Source organism: Amblyraja radiata, chromosome 7, assembly GCF_010909765.2.
Source record: "Amblyraja radiata isolate CabotCenter1 chromosome 7, sAmbRad1.1.pri, whole genome shotgun sequence".
In the NCBI taxonomy this organism is placed as follows: domain Eukaryota; kingdom Metazoa; phylum Chordata; class Chondrichthyes; order Rajiformes; family Rajidae; genus Amblyraja; species Amblyraja radiata.
In genome coordinates this window covers 48737008-48751098 of record NC_045962.1, presented here as the reverse complement: position 1 = coordinate 48751098, position 14091 = coordinate 48737008, and the positions used below count along the sequence as shown (strand labels likewise).

At 46.9% G+C, this 14091-nt stretch overlaps 1 protein-coding gene across 1 annotated transcript in view; it reads left to right on the top strand.

Moving 5' to 3' along the window:
- Nucleotides 1-14091, top strand: part of LOC116975379 (UDP-glucuronosyltransferase 1-1-like) — a 77918-nt gene that overhangs the window by 46333 nt on the left and 17494 nt on the right. The window contains exons 3-4 of the mRNA XM_033024425.1: nt 7241-7638; nt 8565-8696. Coding sequence (XP_032880316.1) covers nt 7241-7638; nt 8565-8696 — 530 coding nt within the window. The remainder of the gene's footprint in view (nt 1-7240; nt 7639-8564; nt 8697-14091) is intronic.

Sequence of the window (14091 nt, the reverse complement as noted above, 5' to 3'; positions counted from 1 at the left end):
GAAGTGATTGAAATTTTACTTGATTAGCTCACACTTTTGCAGACAGCAATGTTTATTTTATTGTTCAGCTTTTTGTAGGCTTGGTGTAATCTTGTTTTTATTTTCCTAATTTACATTGTTGACACAATGATCCAAGCAATATGTAATTTGCAACTTAATCTGAATAGTTCCTCAATCGGTGGGCGGCACGACTTTTATGTCTATGTTTTTATGTAGTTTTTGTTATTTTTTGTTGGGGTATGGGGGTGGGGGTGGTGTGGGGGGGAGGGGGTAACTTTTAAATCTCTCCCTGCACGGGAGACCCGACCTTTTCTTTGTCGGGTCTCCGTTGTCGTTGGGGCTGCAACGAGGAGCGGCCTCCAACAGGAAGACCGGGGGCTGTGGTGCCGACTACTCACCTGACCGTCGCGGAGCTGGCCGAGTCCAGAGCGGGTGGAGCGGTGGTGGACGCTGCTGCGGCCCGACCCCCGGAGATTCGGAGGCTGCAACTGCGGGTCTGGCGGACAGTGACACCGGGAGCCCGCGGGTCCCTGGAGGGAGACCGCTTTTCGGGGCTTCCGCAACGGCGACTTCTCCCGCCCGAGTTGCGGGGTTGAGGAGCTCCTGGAGCGGGGCCTTACAGCACCGCCCCGCGCGGCTTGGAATGGCCGCGGGGCTGCGAGCGCCCGCCGGGGTCTCTAACACCAAGAACCCGGTGTGCGACCTTGCATCACCCGGCGTGGCTTTAATGGCCACGGGACAATTCGCCATCGCCCGCCGGGGGCTTTGACTTTGACTCTGACATCGGGGGGGTGGGGGAGTGCAGTGGAGAGATAAGTTTTTTTTGGCCTTCCATCACAGCAATGTGATGGATGTTTATGTAAATTCGTTTGGACCTCAAGGGGTCCAAATGACAATAAATTGAATTGTATTGTATTGTATTGTAATGCGGTAAATGTTTACTGGTTATTATTCCCTTCAAAATGCGTTTGTGTCCAGTTTTTATCCTCGTAAAAAGAATATTCAATTTTCAAAGTGGTCTTGTGCTGCCTTCCTTTACTGAGCCAAGGTGCCGTGTTGGAATAGGAACTCCTAATATGGAGCCAGCAAAGATTGGGTTCTTACCTCTGCATCAGAGCACTGAGACCTGTCCCTTCCACAGACCACGGCAATAAAAATGCAGTGCAGTGCTGAGGATGTGCTGTCAGAAGTGCTACCTATTGGAGGAGAATTTAAACTAAAAACTATTCTGTCCTCGCAAGTCAATCTGAACATTTCCAAACCATGATTGTGGGAACAAGGGAGTTCTTGCTGTCTGACATTTTACACCACTGGATAGGATTACAGGTGCTCCCCAGGTTACAAACACCCTACATATGTCCACATGACCGAACATTGGATTTTCCGGCTGCTGCACGGCAGGAGGCATCTTGTGCTGTGCGGGAACTTAGCTTGTGGCAACATCTGAGTGGTTGAGTTAAACACCCTCGTTTAACCACACTTTGCCCTTGGTTGGAAGTTGTGATGTCTCTGGTGGCCTTGTATTCTGAGGACGCAGTTCACAGGACAACAATTTACAGAGTGGTTGAGTTTTTTGCAATTATGACATACTTTCCCATGACCCACACAAAATTGGCGGTCCCTGGGGTGGAAATAGTTACAAAGAAACATAGAAACATAGAAAATAGGTGCAGGAGTAGGCCATTCGGCCCTTCGAGCCTGCAGCGCCATTCAATATGATCATGGCTGATCATTACAGTTTGTGCACCTCGTGTTAGGCATGTTCTGAACATTGCTGGATGCATTGAGAAATCTTTGTGGAGAGTAACTAGCCAAATTCACATTTAACTTGATTAGCATTCGCACATTCAAAATCAGCCAGTGGTGCCAGTGGTCTCAGCCATCCAACAAGCATGAATAGCCTGCTCTCGTCAATTCTGCATTCCGTAGCAGTTCAGCTCGCAGCTTCGGTCGCTCATTCCTCCCACAATTTAACGCGAACTACCTCATTTGTCAACTCACCAAATCTGCATCGAGAGCTGATGTGTCTCAGGTCACTGATGAATCGTTCCACAGGCTCATCCGCCTGTTGCACTCGAGCAAAAAATCTTGTCCTCTCAAGGATTCTGTTCGCACAGTTCTCGAAACTTTCTCAGCAACACCATGGAGTTGTCTATAGATTCTGCTGGCACCAATACCTGTCCATTCCCATTCAGTTAAGCAGGTGCAAATTCGAACGAGTCAGCACGGATCATAGCCTCCAGACCCGCTAAATTCAACAGTACTGAAACCTCTTCAAATCGGCGGGATCGTTGCGGTGAACGATGCGGATATAATGAGAGTAGTCCTTCTCGAACATTCGCCATCGCTCAGCGATATCAGAATCAAACACAAGCGGGCTAGGCTTTCGACAAGAGTTAGCCATATCCCGAAATTTAAAAAAACCACGCAAATAAAAAATGGTAAACAAAATAAATCGCGGTAAACAGCGGCGGCAAGACCAGATAATCTGACACCATGTAAAGATGTCAAACTCACACAGGTTGAAACACAAGCATCTTTATTGTTCAGGTCATTAACTACACAGCAGGTCATCACATGTTCACACTGCTACTCTGACTGGTAGACAGTGGGTAGGATCTTACACTATGAATGTTATAATTAGGTGGGATTATAATTACTAAGCATTCTAATTGGCTAGCATGCTATAGCCAATCTACAATTAACATTTAGTGGGAAATGCAAGATACCTTATGCTGAGCCTGATACAACGCCATTACACACCGTATCATGGTACAGGTACCACTGAGTTCATGAATTGCTTCATGAGTTTATGAAGTGCCACTGCCACCCTTGAGATGTATGGAGGCCAAAATGGATACCACTCCCTCTATGTCTATTGGAGGATGCCCACCAGACAATACCTTATCCAAGTCTGTGCCCAATAGCTGGGAGGCATTCGGGATGCCTCTGTGCTCTGGTGCCCACTTTCTCATCTGCATTTAAGCACACATGACAAACCAAATGGTGGTTTCTGGTCAATAATTTAGTACCTTTTCCCAAGGAGTTATCCATATTCAAAACAATGTTAAAACTTATGAAGTTGTGATCACCTTCCCAAAAATGCTCTTCCACTGAAACACCAACCAAGCTTGTTTCTTAACACACAATCGAGTATGGTCCCTCCATGAGTTGAACTATCCGCATACAGGTACTCCCCAATTAACATAATAGGCAAGTTTTACGTAAACTTGCATTTACGTGAACAGTTCACAGTAGTTGGTCCTGTTTCCCGAATTACCTGTGTTATTGCAAAGGGGAGGATGGCGAGGGCTTCCCATCCATTTCATAGTTATGGCGCCCAGACTCGCTGCACTTCCAGTTTCAGCCACTGTCTGTGCGACACTGGGAAGGAGAGCGAGAACGAGGGAGGTAGTGGAGGGCAAATCCCAACTGAGTTAGAAACAAAGAAACATAGAAACATAGAAAATAGGTGCAGGAGTAGGCCATTCGGCTCTTCGAGCCTGCACCGCCATTCAATATGATCATGGCTGATCATCCAACTCAGTATCCTGTACCTGCCTTCTCTCCATACCCCCTGATCCCTTTAGCCACAAACTCCCTCTTAAATATAGCTAATGAACTGACCTCAACTACCTTCTGTGGCAGAGAATTCCAGAGATTTACCACTCTCTGTGTGAATTTTTTTTTTCTCATCTCGGTCCTAAAAGATTTCCTCCTTATCCTTAAACTGTGACCCCTGGAGTCACAGTTTAAGGATAAGGGGGAAATCTTTTGCCGACATCTTTGCCAAGGTGCACCAGCAAGCCCTTCTTCATCAGCTGATGCACCGTCTGATTGACACGGCTGTTGTTGCGATTCACATTGTAGCCCCTGGCCAACAGCACTGTCTTCAGGCCGCCATCATCAACAGGACGACCTCCGTCACCGTGGGGCTCCCTCCCCTCTCACCAGTTGCCACTTCTTCCAGTCAGCTGTCACTTTGTCCACTCTGCCGTTTTCCCCTCCACCGCTGCCTCCACCTCCCCCACAGTCGTCGACACCTTCCACCTCGACTAAGGGGAGGAGGAGGGGGCGATAGTGGAGAGGGGTGCGGACAAAGCAATGACAGGAGGAGGTGGAAGTGAAGGGGGAGCGGACAAAGCAAATAGGAAATTTGAATCCCTGCAGCAAATCCTGAGTCACGCATTCATCTGCCCTATCTTTCTATTCTTACTTTCACTATCGCATGCCACGGGGTGTCATCTGGAAATTACTACCCACAAGGTCCTGCTTTTTAACTTTTTGCTAACTCTCTATAATCACACACCAGGCCCTCATCCCTTTACCCATCTATATAATTTGTGCTAATGTGCACAACTTTTGCTTCGCTAATGAGTCTCCTATAGCCATGCCTCTGCCTGAGTTCACCCTCGCTGTTCCTCAGAGCCAGGCCCGGTGCCAAGGATGTGACTTATGCTGCATTCCCCTGATGGGTCATTCCCCCCAACTGTATCCAAAAGCCTCTACCTGTTTTGGCAGGGAATGATCATAGGGGTTTCCTACAGTCTCTGTCTATTGCCTTTCCCGTTGGTAACACATCTGCTCCTAGCCTGTACCTTAGACATGACCATCTCTCTATATCTCCTTTCAATTACACTCTTTCACTCCTGGATAATCCTGAGTTCATTTAGATGCAACTCTAGTTCTCCAACATGGTCTGTAAGAGCTACAGCTGAACGCATTTCCTGCAGGTGTGGTTCTTAGGGGTCTTGGAAGTCTCCCTGACTTCCAACATCCTGCAGGATTTTACTTTAGATTGTAGAGGTACAACATGCAAACAAGCCCCTTGGCCCACTGAGTCCACGCTGACCAGCGATAACCCAGTATACTAGCACTACCCTACACACTAGGGATGATTTACAATTTTTACAGAAGCCAATTAACCTACAAACCTGCACTTCTTTAGAATGTGGGAGGAAACTGGAGCACCTGGAGAAAACCCACGTAGTCACAGGGGGAACGTACAAACTCCATACGCACCGCACTCATAGTCAGGATTGAATCCGGGTCTCTGGTGCTGCAAGGCAGCAACTTACTGACCTTCCTTGCATAAAATGTTCTGAACAGCAGCTAATGGCCTATGTCATCCTAATTCTCACATTGCGGAGAATCCTTTCCTCCCACTTGGTGAGCTAACCTTCTCCAGCACAGGCACAAATGTCTGGTCTTCCTACGCATCAGAGAATATCTATTGCGACTATGATTTTCATCCCTCAATAACTTCAAATATGTGTGGAGTTTTCCCGTGTGGAGTTTGCACGTTCTCTTTGTGGCAATGTGGGTTTCGTCCAGATGCTCCAATTTCTTCCTACATCCCAAAGATGTGTGGTTTGATAGGTTAATCAGTCACTGTAAATTGCTGCATGTGTACAGATAAGAATTTGAGAGAAAAGAATAAAATGGGTTAGTGAAGAATTAGAGTAAGTATGGAGGCTTGATGGTCGGTGTCTCATCTGTAGGGCCTGTTTGTATGCTGTACCGTTCTATTTTTCCATCAGATTTTTGGTGCTTTCAGCAATTTGAGTTTGTGAGTAGGAATAGGAGAGTGAAAGGTGAGTTTGGCCCTTCTGCTTGAACAGGATCATTTATTATCATGTGTTGTCTTTCTGCAGACTGGTTAGCATGCAACAAAAGCTTTTCACTATACTTCGGTACACGTGACAATAAACTAAACTTAAATGGAGGAACACTGGCATAATATTGGGCTTCCAGAAGGCAAGTTCCAAGCAGATGCACTACATAGCATGTGAATAGTTACCATTCTCCATTCCATTGCCAGTTTTCTGGTGAGCATCTATATAAGGACAATTCGCTGTGATTATTTCAATGCTCCATTGTCCCTACATCTAATCCAAGATCTCACTGTTGCAAAGACATGAGACGCTAGAACTGTGTCAGGATGTGATGGGGCATATGTGATTCATGCTTGATAGGATTGTTGATGGAGGTTCTCTACAGTATGTGAGGTTAGGGATGTATTTGAGGTTAAAGGAGATGTCAATGTCTTCACAAGTGCAAGGTCCTTCACCTTCTTCCTGCACTGGTGTTTGAGCTTGATTCAAATTTTGATTTACTCTACAGATGTCTCCCTTTCCATTGAAGATACAGAAGACATTGTGCCGCCCACCATCACCAACCCCACTCCCCACTCCCCACTCCCCACTCCCCAAGCCCCCACTCCCCTCCAGCTCTTGCACATGCCTCTGGAGAGACCTTTACAAAATTGGAAGCTGCTCAGTCCCTGTTGTGATTGGACATCACTTTCTCAATTGAGTTGCATTCTGTGATTTCCACCACATCTATAAGCCCAAAGCACCTCCCATCAGGCCTGGGTTTAATTACTGCTGCCTGGGGTGAATTATTGTTGGCCTGCAATAAACTGAGGAGTGTTAAACTCACCAAGAGTGTGATTGCTCAGCTAGTCCAATCACAGCAACAAGACCTAATCACCAATTTCCTGTTACATTTCCACCAGCACAAATAGCTCCAGTCCACAAGCACACCATGAGTTTTGATCCCATATTCCAATGTTTTTATTAAATGATCTTTGATCCAACATTCCTGAGTGGAAAACCTTATCTGAGATGATATTATCTAGTAAATTATTGCAGGCAGTTAAACATTAATAATCCAGCTTTCGCAGACACTGTCAACAATAGTGTATTTAAATGCCGAGGCCTCACCTGACTCTGTCACTGCTCCCTCCACAGTGGCTTTGAGTTGCTTCCTGCGATGGCTCCGGTTTATCGTTCCACTGGCCAGCTCGTGTGGTTCCTGATTTGCTTGCAGTGGTCTTGGATCCCGGTCGAGAGCGGCAAGCTGCTGGCTGTCCCTGTCGATGGGAGTCATTGGCTCAACATGAAAACCATAGTGGAGGAGCTTCACGGAAGAGGACACCAGATTGTTGTAGTTTACCCTGAAAACTCTTTGATGATTAAGGCCTCCCTTCACTACACCAGCACAACCTATTTCATTCCCTTCAGCCAAGATGATGTGGAGCAGATACACAGAGATATGATAGAGGTGGCGTTTTACAACGGGACTGTTTTTGAACAAATTTGGAGGACCATGGAGCATATGAATGGGTACAAGCAGTTTGTCCTGTCTCACTGTGAGTATTTACTGTTTAACACAGAGCTGATGGAGGAGCTGGCTGAAGAAAGATTCGATGCCCTGCTGACAGACCCTTTAAATGCATGTGGCGCGATCGTTGGTGAGTACCTCACTCTCCCCATCGTGAACTTGCTGCGAGGAATCCCTTGCGGTTTGGAATATTCAGCCACTCAGTGTCCACGGCCTCTCTCGTTTGTGCCAAGAATGTTCACGGGTAACACCGATCGAATGACCTTTCTCCAAAGAGCTGGGAATATGCTGATTAGTTTTCTGGATCCATTGCTGTGTTATTTTGTGTATTCGCCATTTGAAGAGCTGGCCACTAGGTTCCTGAAGAAGGACGTGACTCTGGTCCAGCTACTGAGCCGGACCTCCATCTGGCTGATGCGATACGACTTCATCCTGGAGTACCCCAGACCCCTGATGCCAAACATGGTCCTTGTTGGAGGCATCAACTGCAAGGAGAGGAAACCTCTGCCTCAGGTGGGAGCATTACTGATGTGAATACAATGTGTGGGCATGTGTTTCAATGACAAATGCAAGTACCTGGGCCATGTCATCCAAGTGGGCATATTGCTCTTGTTCTATTTGCCTTTGTGGCCCATTTACTTTAAAACTCTTCCTACCCAAATATCTGTCCAAATATGTTTTTAAAAATTGTAATTATATCAGCTTCCATAGCTTCCTCTAGCGAGCTCATTCCAGGTACGATCTACCACTTGAGTGAAAATGGTGCCCTGAGATTTATTTACATCTTTCCCTTCTCACCTTAAACCTATGCCCACTTGTTTTTTAATCCTTTAACCGTTGGAAAAAGGCACTGAATGTCCACCTTATTCATAACCCTCATGATCTTGTATACTTCAATAAGGTAATCTCTCAGCACCCTACCCTCTGAAGGAAAAAATTCTAACCTATCCAACCTCCCCCTATAACGCAAACCCTCAAGCCTAGGTAACGTCCTGGTGAATCTCTTTTACACCCTTTCCAAATTAATGACATTTTCCTGTTGTTGGGTGACCAGAACTATACAGTACTCCTCGTGTGGTCTCACCAATGACGTACAGCTGCATCGTGAGGTCCCAACTTTTGTACTCGGTACCCTCCCCAATGAAGACAAGCATGCCAAACTTCACCACATTGTCCACCTGACCTGCTACGTTTGGGGAACTATATACTTGTACTCCTGGATCCCTCTGTTCTGCAACACCCTATAGGACTCAACCATTTACTGTGTGAGCTGCCCTGGTTTGACGTACCAAAGTGCAACATCTCACACTTCTGAGAGTTAAATACTTTTGCCATTGTTGGGAGTGTGGAGCCCAGAGTGAGCAATGAAGAAATGGGAAGTGTGCTATGAGTGGGATCCCCCTTCACTACTTCTTGCTTTTAATTCTTTTTCTTTCCAGGACTTGGAAGAATTTATGAACAGTTCTGGAGAACATGGAGCTGTGATCTTCTCCTTAGGATCAATGGTTTCTGAAATGCCCATCTCTACTGCCAATCGGATTGCAGAAGCATTTGGTCAAATTCCTCAGAAGGTGATTACAAACGGAGGCAGACTTTAGTTTGGTCAACACTTGCACAACAAATTTACACAGCCGACTACAGTATAATCACACAAAGTTTTTGTTTATTGTAATTTGAAAGAAACTTGATTCAACTCTCTTAATTCAGTCATAGTGACCATTGCTTTTGATCTCTGGACTGAAGGAATGGAGACTGTCCTGGGGTTAATTTCTTTAGGTAACTGGTTAAACTTGGGAGAAGTCAAAAAGAAATTGAACTTGAAGAAAGGGATTGAGAAGAGACCCAGATTCAGAGAATGTTCGAGCACAGGAGGAGGTCACTGGAATGTTTTGGTCTGTGACTGAGATTTACCTCAGTCCCATGGCTTGCTCTTGCCGCATAGACTGCAGCCCTGTTTTAATCTGACCAGAACACAGTGAGATCTGCTTGTGTTGCTGCCCTTTAAGGCTTGTTGTGTGGATTGCATCTCCAGGCTGATTGTTCTCAGAGGGTGTATGTTGTGGTCCTTTATGCTGTCCTTTCTGCTTTAGAAGAAAGGACCACTTAAAGCCCCCTCCACTGTCAATCAATCAATCAATCAATCAATCAATCAATCAATCAATCAATCAATCAGATTTATTCATCACATACACAATAAAGTGCAGTGAAATGAACTTGCCAGCAGCGGTACAATCAAAAAGAACACACAATACACAATAAAAATTTAACACAAACATCCACCACAGCATTCTTCACTGTGGTGGAGGGCACAAAGTTCAGTCAGTCCTCATATATATATATAACATATAACATATAACAATTACAGCATGGAAACAGGCCATCTCGACCCTTCTAGTCCGTGCCGAACACGTATTCTCCCCTAGTCCCATATACCTGCGCTCAGACCATAACCCTCCATTCCTTTCCCGTCCATATAACTATCCAATTTATTTTTAAATGATAAAAACGAACCTGCCTCCACCACCTTCACTGGAAGCTCATTCCACACAGCCACCACTCTCTGAGTAAAGAAGTTCCCCCTCATGTTACCCCTAAACCTCTGTCCCTTAATTCTCAAGTCATGTCCCCTTGTTTGAATCTTCCCTACTCTCAGTGGGAAAAGCTTATCCACGTCAACTCTGTCTATCCCTCTCATCATTTTAAAGACCTCTATCAAGTCCCCCCTTAACCTTCTGCGCTCCAAAGAATAAAGCCCTAACTTGTTCAACCTTTCTCTGTAACTTAGTTGCTGAAACCCAGGCAACATTCTAGTAAATCTCCTCTGTACTCTCTCTATTTTGTTGACATCCTTCCTATAATTAGGCGACCAAAATTGTACCCCATACTCCAGAATTGGCCTCACCAATGCCTTGTACAATTTTAACATTACATCCCAACTTCTATACTCAATGCTCTGATTTATAAAGGCCAGCACACCAAAAGCTTTCTTTACCACCCTATCTACATGAGATTCCACTTTCAGGGAACTGTGCACAGTTATTCCCAGATCCCTCTGTTCACCTGCATTCTTCAATTCCCTACCATTTACCATGTACGTCCTATTTTGATTTGTCCTGCCAAGATGTAGCACCTCACACTTATCAGCATTAAACTCCATCTGCCATCTTTCAGTCCACTCTTCCAACTGGCATAAATCTCTCTGTAGACTTTGAAAATCTACTTCATTATCCACAACCCCACCTATCTTAGAATCAAATACACAGGACAAGATGTTAAGAAGTCCCTTGTGCCAATAGGTGGGGAGCATTTCACGACATTCGTTGATTGTTGAGAGTGGTAGACGCTCAACATCTGTGGGGGCGGGCGGGGGGGGAGTGGATACGTATATCTTGGCCTGGGTAACCTTCAGGACAGTTGGGCACAGGACACATCATCAGTAGTGTACCCTTGCATCACTGGGTGTTTCGGCCTTTTAACACTATACACCCTCCACAAGGGCGGCCCGCTGCAGGATGATCAGCCCTCAGCGCGTGTCCCGTGTCAAACCGTCCCAAAGATTCACCCTGAAATACTTGGGGCCCAGCATGGGTCTTTCCGCTTGAGCCAAATCCACCGGCTGCTTCTTTCAGCCGCCTCTGAGAGTGATCTTATGGTCTTCCGCAGAGCCTGACCGTGGATTCCAAGCTCCTTCAGCAGTCTGATGGTAGATGACGCAACAAATCCTCTGCATCCCACTTCAACTGGATAGACTTTGGTGTTCCAGCCACGCTGCGTTGCCTCTGCTGCAAGCTCTGCGTAACGCAGCTTCTTACGCTCATAGGCCTCCTCAACAGAGTTCTCCCATGGAACTGTGAGCTCTATGATGTAAGCAGTCTTCTGTGAAGGGGACCAGAACACCAAGTCTGGCCTGAGGTTGGTGGAAGCAATTTCAGGTGGAAAAACTAGTTGTCGGCCGATGTCCGCCAGCATCCTCCAGTCGCGGGCCCTGCATAGGTTTCCTTCTTCTGATCTGGTGGAAGGATGTTTAGATGTTTTCTGTCCTTCTCGGACAAAGGTTGTTGCCCTTAGGGGGAGGGGGTTGCTTGCTCTCGGAGGCAAGGAGTTGGTCGCACACCGCCTGTTCTCAAGGGCTGATGCCAGGCTTTTTAGTACCTGATTATGCCGCCACGTGTATCTCCCTTGCGTGAGGCTGGTCTTGCAGCCTACCATGATGTGTTTGAGGGTCGCTGGAGTTGGGCAGAGGGCACAGGTTGGATCCTCGCCGTACCACTGATGGAGGTTCTTTGGTGATGGAAGCACGTCATAAGTCGCTCTGATGATGAAGCTGATCTTGCTTGCTTCCATTTCCCATAGTTCTTTCCAGCTGATCTTCCTCCGCTCCACACCTTCCCACTGCATCCATTGCCCCTGTTTGGCAAGAGAGACCGCCTTTGCACTTCTTGCGGCCTCCTCTTGTCGCCGCACCTCCTCGACCACCAATGTCCTCCGCTCTGATGTTGTGGCCTTTCGCCAAGTTGGTTTACTTGTCGTAAGGCCAAAGCCTCCTCTTCCCTGCTGGACTTGCCCCACGATGTCTTTGTATCTCAGGGCTGATGAAGCTTGCTGTACTGCATCAGATGGCGTCCACTTCCGGCCAGTTACTAGGGGCGGCGCAACAGCACTGATGGTCTTGTCTCTAGAGTCACTCAGTGTCATCTGAAGTCTTACTTTAGAACACTTGTATTCCTCTGTTAGACTAGTGAGAGGTAGTTCCAGGACCCCTTTGCCATATAGGCCGATGTTAGTTAGACATCGTGGGACCCCGAGCCATTTCTTCGCGTATGAAGTTATGGTTCGCTCCATCTTCTCCACAGTTGTTATTGGGGCTTCATAAATGGTCAGTGGCCACATTGTCCGAGGAAGGAGTCCAAACTGTAGGCACCAGAGCTTCAGTTTCCCAGGCAGTAGGGTCTGATTGATGTTCTCCAGGCCATTGACAATTTCTTGCCTTAGTTGTTCCACCTGCTCTTTATCCTTGAGACTTGCGTTGTACCATCTGCCCAGGCTTTTAACTGGCTGTTCAGACACTGTTGGTATAGGGTCGTCACCGATACAGAACCTTGTGTCTCTAAGCACCCCCTTGACTATGGAGATGCTTCGAGATTTACTTGGTTTGATCTTCATTCGGGCCCACTTGATGTTCTCCTGCAGCTTTCCAAGTAGCCGCTTGGTGCATGCTGCAGTAGTGGTTAGTGTGGTCATGTCGTCCATGTATGCCCTGATGGGTGGCAGACGGAGCCCAGCCCTGGTTCGTTCACCGCCCACCACCCATTTTGAGGCCCTGATGATGACTTCCATGGCCATTGTAAAGGCCAAGGGTGAGACTGTGCAGCCTGCCATGATGCCTACTTCCAAGCGCTGCCATGTTGTACTGAAGTCAGCTGTTGTGAAGCACAGCTGCAGATCTTGGAAATAGCTCTTGACCAGTGTGGTGATGAGCTCTGGTACATGGAAAAAGGCAAAAGATTCCCAAAGGAGTTCATGGGGAACTGAACCAAATGCATTGGCCAGATCGAGGAAGATCACATGTAGGTCTCTCTTCTCCTTCTTAGCTGCTTGGATCTGGTGCCAGATCATGCTTGTATGCTCCAAGCAGCCCGAAAATCCTGGAATTCCTGCTTTCTGTACAGATGTATCAATGTACTTGTTTGTTACCAGATAGGTGGACAGCCTTTGTGATACAATGCTGAAAAAGATTTTTCCCTCGACGTTGAGGAGACATATTGGCCGGAATTGGCTGATGTCTGACGCATCCTTTTCTTTAGGTATTAGCACGCCGCCGGCCCTTCGCCACGCCTTAGGTATTGTTTGCTTCTTCCACACCACCCTCATGAGCTTCCATAGAAAGCGTAACACATCCGGTGCGTTCTTGTAGAGCTTGTATGGTACTCCATTTGGCCCCGGAGCTGATGCTGCTCTTGCTCGCCGGACAGTGTTCTCTACCTCTTTCCATCTTGGAGGGCTGGTGTCCAGGTTGAATTCAGGTGGTTGAATAGGCGGGATGTCATGTGGGATGACTAACTGCTCATGCCTTTTCGTGTCTTGGTGGGCCTTTTCCAGGTGTTCCTCCAATTCCCGTTTTGATGTTTTCAAAGTTCCACTTTTTTCCTTTGCGAAGAGGTCTTTGATGAACTTGAAAGGGTCTTTGTAGAACCGTGTTCTTGTGTGTTCTTTCTTCCTGCGAAGTTTCCTCAAGTTCTCTGCTTTTCGCAAGGTTGCCAATCGGCTCTTGATGTCCTCTTGGAGTAGCATGAGACCTTCTCTCTCTGCCTCAGTTGCTTTTTTCCATTGCTTTTTCAACTGTCTCCTCTCTCTGATTAGCCTCTCGATCTCCTGCTGCCTCCTGGACTTGATTGGTGTTGGTAATTTCTTTCCACCTCTCCCTTTACTCACCCCAAACCGTTCTTCTCCATAGCTGTAGATTGTGTTGCCCATCCTTTCAAGCTTTTCCACTGCTGTGCCCGCTTGTTGCTCCAAGATATGTATAAGGTCACTGTTGACCGTCTCCCACTCTTTCTTTTCAACAGCTTTGGGCCATTTCACTCCAGGTTTGTGCCCTTTGATCTTTCCCTCCAATGGAGGTCTTTGTCGTTGTTGCGTGGGCTCCTCCACCGGCATTTCTGTGCTTGTATCACCCTCTTCAGTGACATGGGTGCTGATGCTCTGCGAACTTTGGTTTGAGTCCTGTCGCTGTGCTTCACTCGACTGATTTGACTGGTTGCTTCGTAAGAAGTACTGGTCAATGCGAGGCCCATGTCTCTGCTCTCTCAAGCACTTTTTCCTCCCTTGGTGGATCTTCAAGCCCTTCACTGATGTAATTTTCTCCCAACCACAAATGCACACCTGAAGTTTGTGTCTCGCAGCTGTTGTGGATGTCTCATGTGCCATGCTCTCCTTGTCCGTAGTCATTTCCGTTCCTGGGTCTGT